Source organism: Dermacentor variabilis, chromosome 3 (genome assembly GCF_050947875.1).
Source record: "Dermacentor variabilis isolate Ectoservices chromosome 3, ASM5094787v1, whole genome shotgun sequence".
In the NCBI taxonomy this organism is placed as follows: Eukaryota; Metazoa; Arthropoda; class Arachnida; order Ixodida; family Ixodidae; genus Dermacentor; species Dermacentor variabilis.
In genome coordinates this window covers 212227858-212247295 of record NC_134570.1, presented here as the reverse complement: position 1 = coordinate 212247295, position 19438 = coordinate 212227858, and the positions used below count along the sequence as shown (strand labels likewise).

At 44.1% G+C, this 19438-nt stretch overlaps 1 protein-coding gene across 1 annotated transcript in view; it reads right to left on the bottom strand.

Annotated features, from left to right (window-relative positions):
• The window catches only part of LOC142576617 (rifampicin phosphotransferase-like), a 242139-nt gene that overhangs the window by 196461 nt on the left and 26240 nt on the right, over nucleotides 1-19438 (bottom strand). Inside the window, exon 2 of the mRNA XM_075686819.1 lies at nucleotides 225-403. Coding sequence (XP_075542934.1) covers nucleotides 225-403 — 179 coding nt within the window. The remainder of the gene's footprint in view (nucleotides 1-224; nucleotides 404-19438) is intronic.

The following is a 19438-nucleotide window of genomic DNA, read 5'->3' as shown; positions in this document are numbered from 1 at the left end:
TTTAGTCTATCTATCTATCTATCTATCTATCTATCTATCTATCTATCTATCTATCTATCTATCTATCTATCTATCTATCTATCTATCTATCTATCTATCTATCTATCTATCTATCTATCTATCTATCTATCTATCTATCTATCTAATCGAATCGAGTTTAGGCCTTTTTGTCAAATGTCTGATACTCCGTGCTTTAGACGCTGGTATAGTTCACGTGCCATCACCTTGTCAGAACTCGGAGGTGTGCAGATGTCGTCCAGGGAAGCCTCCTGCTCAGGACTGAGCAGTCCGCAACCACGTGGCTCATATTTGACACCGAAAGTGTAGAAGTCAAAGCGGCCCTTCCGCCGGCACAGCGACACCGGCAGCCTCAGGAGCAGCCATTTGCAGCACTGTGACAGGCCTGCAACAAAGGCTACACGTCAGGGCTTCGAAACGGTGCAGTACTTCCAAAACATTCTCAAGTGCATCGCAGGCGTTGCCGGCACATTAATGTATACATATGCGTCGTGTGCATGAACGGGGTACACATCGAAGTTTTTAGGTCAAAATACCGGAATTAGACAGCAGGGAATTGTGGAATATATGTGAAACAAAGCGAAGTCAAGTGGGTAATTAAATCATTTACATTTAACGGCAATGCTTAAAATTTTGTTGACATTTATTTATTTATTTATTTATTTAGATTACCCTCAGGGCCGAAATGAGCGTTACAGAGGGGGTGGGTAAAATAAAAAAAACATAGGTTGAAACGATTAGTTTTAGCACTTAAAGTGATAAACTCAAAGTATAATCCTTTACTAGAGTTTTGAAAGATTATGCATCCTCGATGCAGACAATGGAGGTGGGAAGGCAGTTCCAATCGCCTCTGGTCTTTGGCACAAGAGAATCTGAGAAAACATTTACGCGACGGAAAAGAATGAAAGCTTTAAAGCGATGATCAATGCGTGACGAGGTGTACGTAGCTTCTCAAGTGAATTCTTGTTTAAATGAGTTATTTTTGCGAGGAATTTTTTTTGAAAGAGGCAGAGATGAAATAGGTTTCTTCTAAGCTGCAAATTAAGAGGGCCAAGGTCTGATTATATTAAACAAATGCTAGCTGAGCTGCAATAGAGAGATACAGATTCACAACTGGGAGTTACAAACTTAACTCTTTATTAGACGAACTTGTGCCCAGTAAAACAAGGAGCACTCAATCGCAACGAGAGCCGCGAGCTAAGTCGGCGACCGTCAAAAATCTCATATGCGCGTCCTCCTGCATACTAAATACATGTAATTTGACCCAAATTCTAACAATAAATTCTGATTCTGATTCTGAAATCAGTCGTCGAATGTTCCAGAGTATTCGCTGGCGCCCGTGCGCCTTCCAGAAACTGCTACACAATTCGTCTCGCGTATGCAATCAGATTATACAAGGTTCGTCGACAACAGACGACTGACAGAACCATCGATAACATTCGCGAAACCTCCGATAAGTGCAGGCGCGTCGTGCGCCGTGCGATAACGTTTAACATCTTTTAGCTGGTGAAATGCGGTCGCCGGATCCAGATAAAGACGTGTGCGTATAAATATAATTATGCTTCCTGGTGCACGAAAGGCACATGAAAAAGTGGGCTCTGAGAAAATCAGCGGAAAGGATTGAAACATCTGTGGCGTTCACAAAAAAAAAAAAAAACATCTAGAACAACTAAAATTTACGGAATTCGTAGCTTGTCTCCTCCCGATTCTTGATTCTGTCTCATCTTTTTCATAGAGCACCTCATTTGTTTTTCTAGGCTGTTTTGAAGAATCATCAATGCACCGGGAGGCCTTCAGGTTAAGCCGAATTGAGTGTATTGCTAGAAAAAAATTAACTGTGTAGGGGCCATGGTCTGTTGTAACTAGTTTCAACATGCCATGCCTTTCTCGTCAATAATGAAATGGCATACTGTCAGATGATGCGAATTTGAGAGTAGGAGGGCTTTAATAAGCCATGTCGTACTATTGAATATATATATATATATATATATATATATATATATATATATATATATATATATATATATATATATATATATATATATATATATATATATATATATATCAACGTGAAAGATCGAACTAGCAAGAGAAGCGGTGGCGTTCTTCTCGGTGTTAAAAATCATTATCTTCTCTTATTATCGACTCGAACTCATTTTGAAATTGTGTCGTCCACCTGACTACAGCAATTCTTTCGTTACAGAAATACGCAATAGCATAAACACGGCCCTCCAGCTCTGTCCAGCGCATTCTGTTTACTTATTCGGTGATTTTAACTTTCCGCTCATAAATTGGAGTAATCTATCATCATCCTGTCGAACATCAGTGGATTTTCTTAACTTAACTTTAGATCTTAACCTATTCCAGGTCGTTAACAAACCTACCCGTGGTACTAACATTCTAGACCTTATACTCACCAACACTCGTGAAACGATTGAATCCGTAATTCATCTAAACGGCTTTAGTGATCACGATCTACTTCAGGTAACAATCAGCCTTCCACTACCCTTTTCAGGGATCTCAAAGAAAATAATACGTGATTATAACAAAGCAAACTACTCTAAAATAAACGATGAACTTGAAGTATTTTTCAACCGCACGCTGCTTCCTTCTTTTTATAATCGCTCGGTGGAAGATAACTGGGTATGTTTCAAGAATAAAATGTCTGCTCTAATTAACAAATATATCCCGTTGATCTCGATAACAAATGACAAAACAAATCCTTGGTTTACTAAGGCCCTACGTAAGCTCAGGAATAAAAAGAAACGTCTGTACAATACCGCTAAACGCGTCAATAATGCTCCTTCGTGGGAAAGGTACAGGATTTGCTTAAAAACGTACTGTTCCGCCTTAGCTGCATCTAAAGATAGATATTTCTCCACAGATTTACCTTCTCTCTTACATTCGAATCCGAAAAAGTTTTGGCGAGTTATATCACCTGACCGTGACTCAAACCGGATAGCCTTACATAGCGATACAAATACTCCTCTCTCTGACAATGAATGCCCCTCTGCGTTTAATACGTTTTTTTCATCGATTTTCAGCCGCAAGGATCATGCCAATGTACCTGATGTTGCTGATTATGACTGGCAATTCATGGAAGGTATTGAAATCTCGGTGGAGGGAGTTGCATGTTTTATTAATAATTTGAAGTTATCTACTTCATCTGGTATTGATAATATTAGTTCCAAGATATTAAAAAATACCATTTCTATATCCAGTAACATTCTGTACCATATATTCAAACAATCTTTGTCATCGGGACAGCTGCCCAATGACTGGAAAATGGCCAAAATTATACCCATATTTAAAACTGGGAATAAAAACTCCCCGGAAAATTACCGTCCAATTTCATTGACCTGCATTTGCTGCAAGATGCTCGAGCATATAATTGCTTCTCATATTTAGAATCACCTAGAGTCCAATAATTTCTTTTTTCGCCATCAACATGGTTTCAGGAAAGGATTATCATGTGAGACACAGTTACTCGAATTCACGACTGACCTGCACCTTAACATGAACAATAACCAGCAGACCGATTGCATTTCTCTTGACTTTTCCAAAGCATTTGATCGTGTAGCTCATTGTCGCCTTATTGCAAAATTAACTGCACTTCGAATTGACTCCTTCGCTCTAACATGGCTTCGTAATTTTCTTTCGAATCGTCAACAGTTCACAGTAGTTAGCAATATCGCTTCGTCTCCTACTTACGTTACTTCTGGTGTGCCTCAGGGCAGCGTTTTGGGCCCTTTACTCTTCCTAATTTACATAAATGATTTGCCACCTAATGTTTCTTCTCACTTACGTATTTTCGCTGACGACTGCATTATTTACAGATCAATTAGCAGTACTGACGACCACCTGGCCCTTCAAAATGATCTTAGCCTAATTCATAATTGGTGTAACACCTGGTTAATGGCTTTAAATGTATCAAAATGTCAGGTAATTTCTTTTAGTCGTAAGCGTGACAACTCACATTTTTTATACAACGTCAATAATAAACAATTGTTACATACAGTATCGTATAAATATATGGGTGTTCACCTAACCGAAAACCTCTCCTGGACAGACCACATTGCAGCCGTTTGCGCAAAAGCTTCAAAGACTTTAGGTTACCTACGTCGTAATCTGGGTAATTCACCTTCCAACATTCGCAAATTGGCTTATCAGACATTTGTTCGTCCACAGCTCGAGTATGCATCATCCATTTGGTCCCCGCATCCTACATACTTAATCGACATGCTTGAATCAGTCCAAAACCGAGCTGCCCGTTTTATTACACGTAATTATAGCCATCACTCCAGCGTAACGCAAATGTAACTAGATCATTCCATACAGCCTTTAGTTCTTCGCCGTAATATCGCTCTGTTATCCCTGTTTCACAAATATGTTTACAATGCCACACAATCCACACTACATATCCAGATCGCCTCGAACATGTCTCGCCGATTAAATAACGACTTTAGTTTTGCACGCATGTACGGTACGACACATGCTTTTAACTTTTCCGCGCTCCCTACGGCCATTCGCTTGTGGAACAATCTGCCTGATCACATTGCTTCCGAGTCAGATCAAGAAAAATTTCGTCATCTCCTACACGATCATTTTTCATAATAGCACTTACAAATCACTTTATCTTGTTTCTTACCCTTGGCAATGTCCTTCGAGCTTCTTGTGATTTTTTTTATTGATGCATTGTTATCTCGCTCCTATGAATTGCTATTTTATGCTGCGCCACGTGTTCACTTGTATGCCTTGTATATATTATAGCTTTTTTGCGTCTATTTCCCTAAATATCCCTTCAAGAATTGTACTCCCTGATAAGTTCATTTCTTGTGTATTTTACTTTATAGTATTAGTACCTTACGTTGAGTTTTATTCGTGTTATTTCCCTAAGCGTACCTTTGTGGCCTTTCATTACTTCAGTTGTTCCTTTTACATGTTTTTGGTAGTAATGAGCCCTGCAATGAGGGGTATCTTTTGTATTACACTTTAGAAGGCTGTTTACTCTTCCTTTTCCCCCTTGATTTTGTACCCCCCTTACACAATGCCCCCATAGGGCCTGTAAGGTATTTTAAGTAAATAAATAAATAAATAAATATATATATATATATATATGCATGTCCAGAGAGAGAGAGAGACAGGTTATTTGCACAGTTTATACACTCGAAGCCAACACACAACAATACCAGTTAATTGTTTTCAACCAACTCAGGTACTTTCACCGAGACAGTCATTCAATTTTTCTCTGAGGCATGAAATATTATATGTCGCATATTACTTTCTTGCACAACAGTTGATATGGCAGACAACTATTATTAAACTTCAGAAGAAGTTAATATAGCAGTGCATATGATCAGGCACATGGCATTTTGTTACACTTTCCCAATTCATGTTTTTTTTCAGTCGTCACACTTTAACAGAGATCAGTACTTATTGCCATAGGAAAGTTGAGAGATCGGACTGCATCATTGTTCTCACCTGCTACTCGGCGTTGGGGGAATGGGAATAGGTCACACTACAACAATAATGTACAAAAGCTATTGCACTGGAATAATAGACTAGTACATACTTGAAAAGCACGATTTTATACTAAAACAATAATCAATCAAACAAATGTTTATTATAGTGCCCAGAAACAGCTACAGAGCCTTCATACTGGTGCACTGAGAAAGCGATATGTGAGACAAAATGTAAAGAAAACATGAATCTACTGACAAAACGATGCGAGATAGAGAAACAAATTGGGAAAAACAAAATCAAGAAGGCTAAAAGGATGTTAGGGATACATGATTACCTACAAGTACCCAAGCACAGAAATGAACTCTGCAGCATGTCAGTACAGGCAGAATTCTTATTACATGTTTTTATGGAGTCGATCCATACAGAGGGCAGTCTTTAAGGCAAATTGGCCAGGAAAAAATGCTTAATGCTGCCTGGTATACTGTTTCCGTATGAAAAACTCCATATGATCAAGAAGCTTTGAGGAATGTATAATGAAATGGCCCGCCTTATACAGGAGCAAAATGTTTACTTAAGACTTGAGTCCAGAGGGACTAGATGAGGTGTATGTAATAGGGCTGAACTATGGTCGTCAGAATGGTAACAGTGGTGCTTGAAATAGATATCAATTTATTGTGGACGCATTCAATAAGGTCAGCATTAGATTTCCACGTTGCATCCCCTTCTACAGGGGCATACTCTAGTATTGGAAGGCATAGAGCAGAACACAATTTCAGAAATAGAACAGCTGAGTGGAAATCATGCAATATACGACATACAATTCCAAGGGCATGAAAGGCACGTTGTGCATATTTACCATATGAAGAGAAGCTTAGCTTTTTATCGAAGCATGTACCAAGATCTCTCATTCAGTTTACTATGGGCTTTGGAGCATACCGAAGGGCGTATGAAATTTTCACGTCGTGCGTTTTCCACGTATTACTTTACGCTATAGTTCTGGAAGCATTTAAGTGTACCTTATTGTTTCTGTACCAGTTTGAAAGTTACAAAATGTCTTTGAGGAAGTCAATGCAGTCGTAAGCACTGTTGACAGCCTTAAATAGTTTTATGGCGTGGGCATACAAAGCCATGCTGTTCATTTATTAAAATGTTCTGAGCACTAACATAAAGCAGGAAATGCCATACCAATTCAAACATTTTTAACGCAGCACAGAGGATAGACATAGGACAGCAGTAAGGAAGTTTACGTGAGGCAACCGTTTTGCGCCCGCGGAATATGTATGCTAAATTCCAAGTGCTACAATACGTACTATACTTTAGGGAACTATTGAAGATGATCGGGAGAACAGGGACAGGTATGCTTCCCTTACGCCTTAGCTTTTCAGATGTCACTATATCCTGTTGGCAAAAAACTTTCTTTCATGATATTTCTTGCGTCTTCACGATTGTAGAAGGTGTAGAGTCGCAAGAAAGATTAGTAATTTTCAAGTGTTTAGTGAGTTTTGTCAAGTTTACAGAATTTCGACTTCATGCGATAACTCGCTACAAGAATATGAGATATGAGAACATAAACTATTTCGTCTTTTGAAAAGCTTGACAAGCACTTGACAGGCCACTTGAAATTTATCCTTGGCGCGCAATGTCATGCCTGGTGCATGAAATCGTAAAAAACAATGAAGGAAGGGAACCCGCTTCATACAACGTACTGTCACAGAACATAAACGCGCAACCGTCTATCTTCCCACTCATCTTGCTGAAACATTCTGCACGTTATTCCAAATTGCAGCACAGTTCCCATAATAAGTGTTTCAAGGTGTATGTAACACATGTTAAATATACTTATTTTCCTCAGTGTTTTTGCTGTTGAGGCACTATCTTGCTGTACAAAACTGTGTAGATAGAGCCTCAAAGGGTTAAGCACCGCGGGAGGAATACCATCAGCACCACAAGATAACGAAAGTTCGAGACACTTAATAGACTTGAAAATAAGGTCTTCAATGACTGGTAGCGTACACATCGTACGCACTGAGAAGGAAGGAAACTTGAATCATCTTTTGCATTATATAAAGAACATAAATGTTCTGAAAAGCCTTCATTTGTATTCGAGACATCACCATTTTCATCAAGAAGACATACATATTTGGCGCTTTGTCTAGAAAAGTGAGAGTGCACGAAGCTCCTCAAATATTTTGAATTACTTGTCATGCTGGCTTCTACACAGTAGATGTGGTCGTAGTCATCATTCTAATGAGAATAATATTCTGACTAGTAAGATGGCACTCTAGACAGCTCGCAAGGCTAAAAAGAAAAGGCTGAGGCTTGTACGCTAGAGCGTCTAATAGCCAACCATGTAGAAATTTGCGAGATGCAAGAGAGACCCCCTCCCACCCCCAAGCACACACTTGCTCAATAACAGAGCAAGCACTAGGCAGTCGACGGGTGCACAAGGCGCAGGAGCGCCGATTCAGTCCAGTCGCAAAGAAGGGGAGTCTGAATGGCCAGGCGGGTGGAGAGAAAGCCCTATATGCCAGATATGGAAGTGCGGTGTCGGGCTTTACAGGCATGATGGGGCTCAGGCTGTCCTGACCACTTCCTCAGACTGACGGGAGAAGACAGATGAGTGTTCTCCAGAGAGCCCTCAAGCAACCTAGAGAAAACATAGACTAGTGCATTGTGGCGATGTTATCACAGGGTGTGCCACTTGAGGGCTTTGAAGCGATCCTCCTATTCTGACATAAGCTTGCGACAATCGAAAAGACTGGAGTAGAGTAGAATGTTGCTCAGGGCTGAACAAGCTAAAGTTTGTCAGTGACGTGATTTTGGTACAGGGACTATACTGATGGGCAGTACTCAAGCTGTGCCAGAATGACAGAAGTGTAGAGTGCTCTGAAAACCAGAGGCCCACAGGGAAGGGAGACACAGGACAGGAACAGAAGAATGTGATGAGCTGGTGACATATGCGGAAAAGTCGAGGGAAGGGCACAATGTTACGTCCAGAATGAAAATGGCCCAACCAGTCTTCATAAGGGTGCCCCCGAGGAAGTAGGTGGGATACGCAGCAGTTTTGTTGTGGCTGATTCGCATGGCTGCACTTGTTTCAGTGCCACTACAAAGCTTTTGTTACAAGTACAGTCGCTGACCTCTACAGAACGTATTTATCTCAAGCATATAAGCTGCATATCGGCATAACGGTGCAGCGGAAGTGATAATTTGCCTATTCTGCGAAGATGCATTAGGAACTTGGTTTTGAGTTTACCTTTTCTTGGCTACATTTTATAGTGGAAGCTGAAGGCATTTTGGCACTTTAAGCCGAGCGCCTGCACAAAACACTGGTGACTCCTTTTCACCTTCTCCACAGTGGACTAACACCATATGCTCTTTTGGTAAAGAAGAAAAAGACCAAAAGCCAAGTTTTATTTACTCAGTGCGTGGTGCTTTCAAGGCAGGCGCTAATGCAATCCTGGTATGCGCGGCTGCAAGCATAGGGCTTCTATGATGCAGGTCTTCCTATGCCTTGCACACGGTCCACATATTAAAAACAGATCATTTCTTTTTCGCAGGGTTCAAGTATAAGGACACACAGACTCAAACATGAAAGTGCTGTGTCATGTTTCCTTCAATGGGTCAGTGTTCTTGAGTGTTGCTCGAGTGATTTACCCGCAGTTAGCCCATAAGATGCATGCACTTGAAGAAAGAGAGTTAAGAATTACTGTGACCTTGTACTGAACTGGTTTCACACGCCCAATAGAAGAACGCACTGTGAGCTGAAACCGGTGGCATGGTTGATGATGTACGTACTTCCCGTTGTTCGACTACTATGTCTTTCGCCTTAGAACGTTATCTTGGCCGCTGGAACCAGTGCAGGGCTATGCCGTTGAACTTCAGCCACCCGAGGCCGCAGGAAACACACCGCGGTTCACATGCCGAAATTGCACACGGCTCATTCCCCGCATCACACACCACAAGAAGTAAGGAGCGCAATATTTTAAATCGCTGCAGCGCTAAACGGAAGTGAAAATTGATTTCCTTCGAGAGAGTTTCTCACCTGGGCTTGTTCACTCGCCAGTTACGAACTCGATGGACGCGTTAGACCTACGCGTAACGTAAACAACATCGGCGGTGGGCGAGTGGTGATTAGCCAGACTTTGGAGTTCGGAAGTATGCTTTCACACATTTCCAGCACAACAAACAACACATATACCAAACGCAGACGTTGCGGCAATCGTGGCTGGCTTGGTTGTTTCCGCAGACGATGCCATTGAGACCGGCGTAACCCAGTGGGAACGCTGGATGTGTCAGCATCGTTCCAACTCGGCTCAAGTCCACGTCGCGCTGCCACAACCCACGGCCGTCGGACACTTCGCTGTCGGCCTAGCATGACAACGCTGTATTTCAGAAACACGGTCGCGCGCGTCGTGTGTCAAGTGATTTGAAAAAGAACGGAAGGGGTAAGTGCAGTGCCCTAACGGTCTCTCACACGAGGACACCTCAACAGCACTGCACGGGGAAGGGTTGTGGGGAGAAAAAGATGAGACAGGAAAGGAGAAGGCGGAAGGGGCCAAACCTCGCGTGCTCGGGTACATCATCATCATCATCAGCCTGGTTACGCCCACTGCAGGGCAAAGGCGTCTTCCATACTTCTCCAACAACCCCGGTCATGTACTAATTGTGGCCATGTCGTCCCTGCAAACTACTTAATCTCATCCGCCCATCTAACTTTCTGCCGCCCCCTGCTACGCTTCCCTTGCCTTGGAATCCAGTCCGTAACCCTTAATGACCATCGGTTATCTTCCCTTCTCATTACATGACCTGCCCATGCCCCCCCCCCATTTCTTTTCTTGATTTCTGCTAATATGTCACTAACTCGCGTTTGTTGCCTCACCCAATCTGCTCTTTTCTTGTCCCTTAACGTTACACCCATCATTATTCCTCCCATAGGTCGTTGCGTCGTCCTAAATTTAATTAGGACCCTTTTCATAAGCCTCCCGGTTTCTGCCCCGTAGGTGACTACAGGTAAGACACAGCTATTATACACTTTTCTCTTGAGGGATAATGGCAACCTGCTGTTCATGATCCGAGAATGCCTGCCAAACGCACCCCAGCCCATTCTTATTCTTCTGATTATTTCCGTCTCATGATTCGGATCCGGCGTCACTACCTGCCCTAAGTAGATGTATTCCCTTACCACTTCCAGTGCCTCGCTACCTATTGTAAATTGCTGTTCTCTTCCGAGACTGTTAAACATTACTTTAGTTTTCTGCAGATTAATTTTTAGACCCACTCTTCTGCTTTCCCTCTGCAGGTCAGTGAGCATGCATTGCAATTGGTCCCATGAGTTACTAAGCAAGGCAATATCATCAGCGAATCGCAAGTTACTAAGGTATGCCCCGTAACTTGCGTAAACGTTTATCCCCAATTCTTCCCAATCCAGGTCTCTGAATACCTCCTGTAAACATGCTGTGAATAGCATTGGAGAGATCGTATCTCCCTGCCTGACGCCTTTCTTTATTGGGATTTTGTTGCTTTCTTTATGGAGGACTACGGTGGCTGTGGAGCCGCTATAGATATATTTCAGTATATTTACATACGGCTCGTTTACACCCTGATTCCGAAATGCCTCCATGACTGCTGAGGTTTCGACAGAATCAAACGTTTTCTCATAATCAATGAAAGCTATATAGAAGGGTTCGTTATATTCCGCACATTTCTCTATCAACTGATTGATAGTGTGAATATGGTCTATTGTTGAGTAGCCTTTACGGAATCCTGCCTGCTCCTTTGGTTGACAGAAGTCTAAGGTGTTCCTGATTCTATTTGCGATTACCTTAGTAAATAGTTTGTAGGCAACTGACAGTAGCTGATTGGTCTATAATTTTTCAAGTCTTTGGCGTCCCCTTTCTTATGGATTAGGATTATGTTAGCGTTCTTCCATGATTCTGGTACGCTCGAGGTCATGAGGCATTGCGTATACAGGGTGGCCAGTTTCTCTAGAAGAATCGTCCCACCATCCTTCAACAAATCTGCTGTTACCTGATGCTCCCCAGCTGCCTTCACCCTTTCCATAGCTCCGAAGGATTTCTTTACTTCTTCCGGCGTAACCTGTGGGATTTCGAATACCTCTAGACTATTCTCTCTTCCGTTATCATCGTGGGTGCCACTGGTAGTGTATAAATCTCTATAGAACTCCTCAGCCACTTGAACTATCTCATCCATATTAGTAATGATATTGCAGGCTTTGTCTCTTAACGCATACATCTGATTCTTGCCAATTCCTAGTTTCTTCTTCACTGGTTTTAGGCTTCCTCCGTTCCTGAAAGCATGTTCAATTCTATCCATAATATAATTTCTTAAGTCAGCTGTCTTACGCTTGCTGATTAAATTCGAAAGTTCTGCCAGTTCTGTTCTAGCTGTAGGGTTAGAGGCTTTCATACATTGGCGTTTCTTGATCAGATCTTTCGTCTTCTGCGACAGCTTACTGGTATCCTGTCTAACGAAGTTACCAGCACCTTCTATTGCACACTACTTAATGATGCCCACAAGATTGTCGTTCATTGCTTCAACACTAAGGCCCTCTTCCTTAGTTAAAGCCGAATACCTGTTCTGTAGCTTGATCTGGAATTCCGCTATTTCGCCTCTTACCGCCAACTCATTGATCGGCTTCTTATGTACCAGTTTCTTCCGTTCCCTCTCAGATCTAGGCTAGTTCGAGTTCTTACCATTCTATGGTCACTGCAGCGCACTATGTCGAGCACGTCCACATCTTGTATGATGCCAGGGTTAGTGCAGAGTATAAAGTCTATTTTATTTCTAGTCTCGCCATTCGGGCCCCTCCACATCCACTTCCGGCTTCCCACTTGCTGAAGAAGGTATTCATTATCCGCATATTATTTTGTTCCGCAAACTCTACTAATAACTCTCCCCTGCTATTCGTAGTGCCTATGCCATATTCCCCCACTACCTTGTCTCCAGCCTGCTTCTTGCATTGAAGTCGCCCATCAGTATAGTGTATTTTCTTTTTAACCTACCCATCGCCGATTCCACGTCTTCAGAGAAGCTTTGGACTTCCTGGTCATCATGACTGGATGTAGGGGCGTAGACCTGTACAACCTTCATTTTTTACCTCTTATTAAGTTTCAGAACGAGACCTGCCACCCTCTCGTTAATGCTATAGAATTCCTGTATGTTACCAGCTATATTCTTATCAATCAGGAATCCGACTCCTAGTTCTCGTCTCTCCGCTAAGCCCCGGCAGCACAGGACGTGCCCGCTTTTTAGCACTGTATATGATTCTTTTGGCTTCCTAACTTCACTGAGCCCTATTATATCCAATTTGCTGCCCTCTAATAGACCTGCTAGACTCGCCTCACTAGATAACGTTCTAGCGTTAAACGTTGCCAGGTTCATATTTCAATGGCGGGCTGTGCGGGGCCAGGGATTCTTAGCACCTTCTGCTGCGTTGCAGGTCTGACCGCCACCGTGGTCAGTTGCTTCATAGCTGCTGGGGACTGAGGGCCGGGGTTTGATTGTTGTGTTCATATAGGAGGTTGTGGCCAAGTACTGCGCCAGGGTGGTCAATCCTGTTCTTGTGAGGGAGTGCGTTACCGGTTCTGGTCACCGGGATCAGGCCACACTTCAGGCCTGTTTATGCAATTTTATCAACACGCGGATTTTTTTCTTTTTTTTTTAATCCGGTGGAAAATTGCGCGGGACCGGGATTCGGACCACGGACCTCTGCGCCACCGCTGCACAGCTCGGGTACGTGGTGTCGCAACACACCAAACGCCCACTGACGAAGACGCCCCTGCGGGGATTGCATCCGAAGAACTCGGACTATCGTTGGTATCGGCGTCTGGGCATTGTTGGCCATCCTACGCAAGGCAGTCGGCATTGCTGCCTCTGATTGGTGCACCCCGGCGAAGCGTTGCCACGCGTCACCGATTTTCTAGCATCAGTGGTTGACAAGATCTCTGCGCAGCACCACGCGTCACCCTGTTCCCGATCGACTGTTTTGACGCTTTTGATCCATTTCCGCGTGCCGAAGCTTGCGGACATCTGCCGGTGGCTTTGCCTTAAAGGGCCCCTCACCAGGACCCATAGCAAATTTTGCTTATACGCGGTGATTTGTTACATGTCCTCTAGCGAGCGTTCTGCCGAAGAAATTTTCCCTATCGGCCCCATTAATAGCCGAGACAGAAATATTTCAGTGCCACAAACCTATGATTTCAGCATGCGGGCTCCACTACCAAGCGAGACACTCACTCCACTCGCCCCGTTTGCCCTCAGCAAGAGAAATTCCTTCCGGGCGTTCTCCCGTAGCGGACCTCGAGGATCGCGTGACCCATACGGCACGGGCCCCTCCTTCATATTTTCTTTCACTTCGCTCCTTGTTTCCTAATTTTGTTTATTTATTTCCTTTGCGGCGCTGCGCATCTTCGCTGACGGCTTCGCGCGCGAGTTGTTGTCTCGTTTCGTTCAGCGCATGATTTTGCGCGCTGCGCACAAGGACACATGGATAGCAGTATAATTCAGTGGTACCCGAATACTCAAGCAGAACAAGGGGATCGCAGAGCTTGATCACGTGCTCGAATGCGGTAGAAGAAGGCATAGAAGGCAACGACCGTGCAAACAAGCAGGCGAAGCGGAAGTACATCTCTCCTGCTTTGGTGCGAAGTAAAATAAAAAAAAAACACGCAGACATTCTGTGTTCGTGTTTTATTATTTCGCTAAACTTCAATTCCTTAATTCAAGCAACCGCTCACGCAAATAACAGATGTTGTTTTGAACAATTCTCGAAGTTGCTTGTCACCAAGAGCGACGTCACACTGCGGGCACGAGTACGTAGGTGCAGGGACACGAGTACGTCACCGTCCGGCTTGGAGCGCGGTCGCCGTGAGGGAAGGGAAAAAACGGCGTTTTGATTGATATTTCAGTACTTTACGCGGCGCGCAACGATGCAATTCTTTGCAAACACGATCGTGAGCGCGCCTTGTGTGCTCTGCGCTTGTCAGCTGAAAATGACCAGACCTGGTGAGGATCAGACACACCCGCTGTGGTGACGTAGTGGCTGTGGCGTTGCACTACTAAGTCATAGGACGTGGGATCTAATCGCAGCCATGGCGGCCGCATTTCGATGGAGGTGAAATAATAAAAAAACGCTTGTGTACCATGCAATGGGTTCGTGTTAAAGAACCCCAGGTGGTCAAATTTAATCCGGAGTCCTTCATTCCGGCATTTCTCATAATCAAATCGTGGCTTCGGCACGTAAAACCCAACATTCCCCCCCCCCCATTTTAATCACGAAAACCATGTAAAACATTTTGACAATCTCTGGAAAAATACAGTCAATGACTTGGCCTTTCTCTAAAGAGGCAGAATGGCGTGTATAAACGATATCAGTTGCGCTTCGGAAGAGTAATTTTTGCGACACCTATCACGAAATGACATGTAGAAACAGTTGGCATCCAGAAATCAGAGGAGAAAAACAAATGGCTGGGGCTTAGCTAAGGTTAAGGCTGGATATCTCGAAGCGAAAAGGTTCGGTGTTGCTTATGACTTAGCTTATGGTTATGCTTTATGATTTGGCCTATGGTTATGTTTACGGTTTAGCTTATGGTTATGCTTTATGATTTAGCCTATGGAAATGCTTACGGTGTCACTTATGGATATGCTTATGGTTTGTGTTATCGATATGATTACAGTTTAGCTTATGGTTATGCTTTATGATTTAGCCTATGGTTATGCTTATGGTTTCACTTAAGGATATGCATTGGTTAGCTTATGGTTATGCTATACGTGCGCCTTGTGTAGTTATGCAAATTGCTTATCAATGAAATATATCGTAAGTTATGCACGATTATTAAACTTCTTTATTCATTATTGTTGGGCACATTGTCTTGCGATTTCTGTACAGCCATAAATACAGCTCTCTGCATTGGTAGTATCACTCTCTTCTCCTTCCATGTTGAATGCGCATGCCTATTCTCTGGCAAGTGGTTGTATAGTCGGCTTCCGTGATGAACACGCGCTAGCGGCGAACGTCAAACGATGCCGCATAGCGCGTGGCAGTGGCCACCTGCGCCGACTCCGAACACGCTTACGGAGCCAATTCCGACATACGCCGGCTCGCGCGAAGCGTGGTGTTGACTAGCGTAGTGAAGCTTTTCGCTTCAAAAGACGACGTGTTCAAGAATTTTGTAAGAAACGCTGGTAAGTGAAAGGGTCTGCAATTGACAGGTGAATCCGAGGTACTTGATTTCAACACAGAAAGCGCCTTCACCACCTTCAAATCTCCGGGCAAAGTCGAGCACTCACTCGATTGGTGAAAAGGTACATAAAAAATATAAAGACGTACACAGCAGTAATCCTCGAAAATTTCCAATTAATTTCGTGAGCTCCACAGGCAGGCGATAGCTTTAAATGTCGAATTAGCTTCAGTATAGCCGCAAAATCGGCAGGTGCAACCATGGGAAAGAAGTTTCCTTTGCGCATGTATGGGGCTGTATCAACTTAGCAATCAGAAAATTTGTTCGCGCAGGTATCATTTAGGACCATGCAACGTTCTGTATTGCTCATTGTATTGCTATCGGTATCTGTAAGGGATACGTTATCTTTTTATTGCAACTGTGGTCCAAAATTTGGATGGAGGAAGAGTAGATTTTATTGAAGAGAAAGGAGGAGAGGTCGGCCTGGCGAACGTGTCTCTAGCCTACTACTCCTCGCTGGGGAAAGAGGAAGTGTGAAATAAAGGGAACGTGAGGTGGCTGGTGATAATGGTATGGTACAATGAGCTACTATGTACACGTTGTCGAATACACGGATGGCCGCCGTAGAGACAATACACGCCAGAGTAATCTTGTCCACACAAACAGTTCTCGCGCAAAAACCATTTCGCACTGTCTGCACATCACACTGGTTGTAGAGGCCATCATCTAAACCAGTCTCCCATAGAAAGTTCAAAAGTGATTTTATGCCTCGTTGGGCATGGTCAACTTCGGTCCACGCGCCTAAAATATTTTCTTCTTAAGAGGAAAAGGAGTCCGAGCAGTCAACTCTAGACTTAAGTGGTCTTAGCTCGGCCGCATATCGAGGACACACGCAAAGTACACGAGCATCCGTCAGACTCCCAAGCCACTAGTCTTGGGAGTGTGACAGACGCTACAGTCAGGGTCCCGTGCTTGTCCAATCTTCTGAAGGCATCGGCGAGTGTACGCCACATCAAGCTGTAATCGACGGATGAGTGTTTTGCTGGCCTTCAGCAACCGCGGTGGAACTTGGAATTTCAAACCAGCGTCAAGTCTATGGAGGCGCTCTTGCCGGTTTTCGGGGTTGTCCATCTGCCCGCCATAGGAGTTTTAATGTAGTGATGGAGCAATGCGTTGATGTCATACTGGGAAAAATTAATGTTTATAATGTTTCCGTCAGTGTGCGCCTTTGTCGCTTCCGCATCCGTTCGTTCATTTCCAGCTATTCCACAATGGCTAGGAATCCACTGCAGCACGATGGTATGCCCGGAGTGAGATGCCTCAGCGAGCAATGACATGATATCATAAACCAAAGGACTTTATGCGGTTCTGTGATTCATATAATTGCTGATGAGTTGCAGTGCTGGTTTTGAGTCCCAGAACACTGTCCATTTCTCGAGGTTTTGTTGCAGTGTGCGGCGGATTGCTCCTCGAACTCCGGTCAACTCAGCTGTTGTAGACGACGTTCTGTGTCCTATCTTGAACCATTGTGCGATCACCAATTCATGTACCATGTAAACTACCGCGGAATAGGTCTGTGTCAAAGAACCATCTGCAGAAACATGTTCGATATATCAATACATGTAGGTAATGTAGGATAACGCGAAATGGTTGAGCCCAGCAAGCGGCATTTTCGACTCCGTTATTCCTGGGATTGAGAGTTTAACCATTGGCTTTGCCATCGTGCACAATGGAACTTTTGGTATGTAATGCGATTCTAAATCTGAAGGCAATAAGTCTTCCTGCGACATCACGGCTTCTGAGTAGGCGGTGACAGGGCGTATGCTTGAGGCGTTCATCAGTGGATGACTCCTTTGTATGGTCAATAGCCTTAGATGCACTCGCAACAGCTCGTGTTGCAGATAAACTCGAGCTGGGCACGCGCGTGCCTCTGCGATAGTGCCTCAAGTAGACGCACGTCCTGGTAGTCCTAGGCACATTTTCAGTGCGCAAGCCTGAGAACTTTCAAGTGTGCCTAAAGCAGTTGTGCTAACCCGAGAAAGTACAGGCGCACTGTAGTGGAGGTAGCGAATAAAACGTGCCTGGTAGAGCTGCAGAAGAAATGATGTGGATGTCCCCCACAATTTTTCAGACCATATGCAGATATATTTGAGTAAAGTTGTCCAGCTTTTTTCTTAATGGAGAGGTGTGCTTCGCCCACGATAACCCAGGGCCGATGATGACTCCGAGAAACTCGTAGTGGGTTACCGTAGGTATCATCTTCCCATCAATTATAACGGCGTAGTAGGCCATTGGCCTCCGTATAAATGCCTTGGTTACACTTCTTTTTGGTGAGAGCTGCAGTCCGCGACTGTTTAGACATGTTGACGTTATCGGCACCGGACGCTGCAGCTTCGTTTGCACTTGCAACCGCGTTAAGCTCGTGGTCCATATGCAGATGTCATCTGCGCGCACAGAGATGGAGACTGTGCCTGCCAGTTCTTTGAACAGTCCAACGAGATCGACATTAATAAAGTTGGGCTCAGGGCACCTCCTTGAGACACCCCACGATGAATGCGGTGGTTCCTTGTTTCACCGTCTTCGGTGGCACATGAATGTGGCACATGAACCAGCGTCAAGTCTATGGAGGCGCTCTTGCCGGTTTTCGGGGTTGTCCATCTGCCCGCCATAGGAGTTTTAATGTAGTGATGGAGCAATGCGTTGATGTCATACTGGGAAAAATTAATGTTTATAATGTTTCCGTCAGTGTGCGCCTTTGTCGCTTCCGCATCCGTTCGTTCATTTCCAGCTATTCCACAATGGCTAGGAATCCACTGCAGCACGATGGTATGCCCGGAGTGAGATGCCTCAGCGAGCAATGACATGATATCATAAACCAAAGGACTTTATGCGGTTCTGTGATTCATATAATTGCTGATGAGTTGCAGTGCTGGTTTTGAGTCCCAGAACACTGTCCACTTCTCGAGGTTTTGTTGCAGTGTGCGGCGGATTGCTCCTCGAACTCCGGTCAACTCAGCTGTTGTAGACGACGTTCTGTGTCCTATCTTGAACCATTGTGCGATCACCAATTCATGTACCATGTAAACTACCGCGGAATAGGTCTGTGTCAAAGAACCATCTGCAGAAACATGTTCGATATATCAATACATGTAGGTAATGTAATGTAACGCGAAATGGTTGAGCCCAGCAAGCGGCATTTTCGACTCCGTTATTCCGGGGATTGAGAGTTTAACCATTGGCTTTGCCATCGTGCACAATGAAACTTTTGGTATGTAATGCGATTTTGGTAGGTAATGCCGTGTTTTTCCGCTCTGGCTTCATCAAGCGATACCGACCAGACGCTACACTTGCCACATCATCTCGCCGACAGAATCACTGCCTACGCAATCGTGGATCGCCTGCCTCGCGGAGTGACGTCATCGGCACCAACAGTATTAAAGGACCATCGAGACACGGGCCACTTCAGAGGGCACGGCACTCAGCCTGTGGACAGCATGTCTAAGCCGCTGCTGCTGCTTTTGCAGGTTCGTTTTCAATATGAAGTTCCATCTTACCGTAGCGAAAACCGTTTTCTGTTAGTTCTGCCGTGCCCTCGTAGATTTTTTCAGACTGTTGTCGATTGTTGGTCGATGTTGCTACTGCTTATAATGTCGGGTGATATTGAAAAAAACCCTGGGCCAACAACCGCCCAGCTATTGCAGATGATACTAGATAACCAGACTGCGGCTGATAGTGGTTTGAATGACATTAAGGTT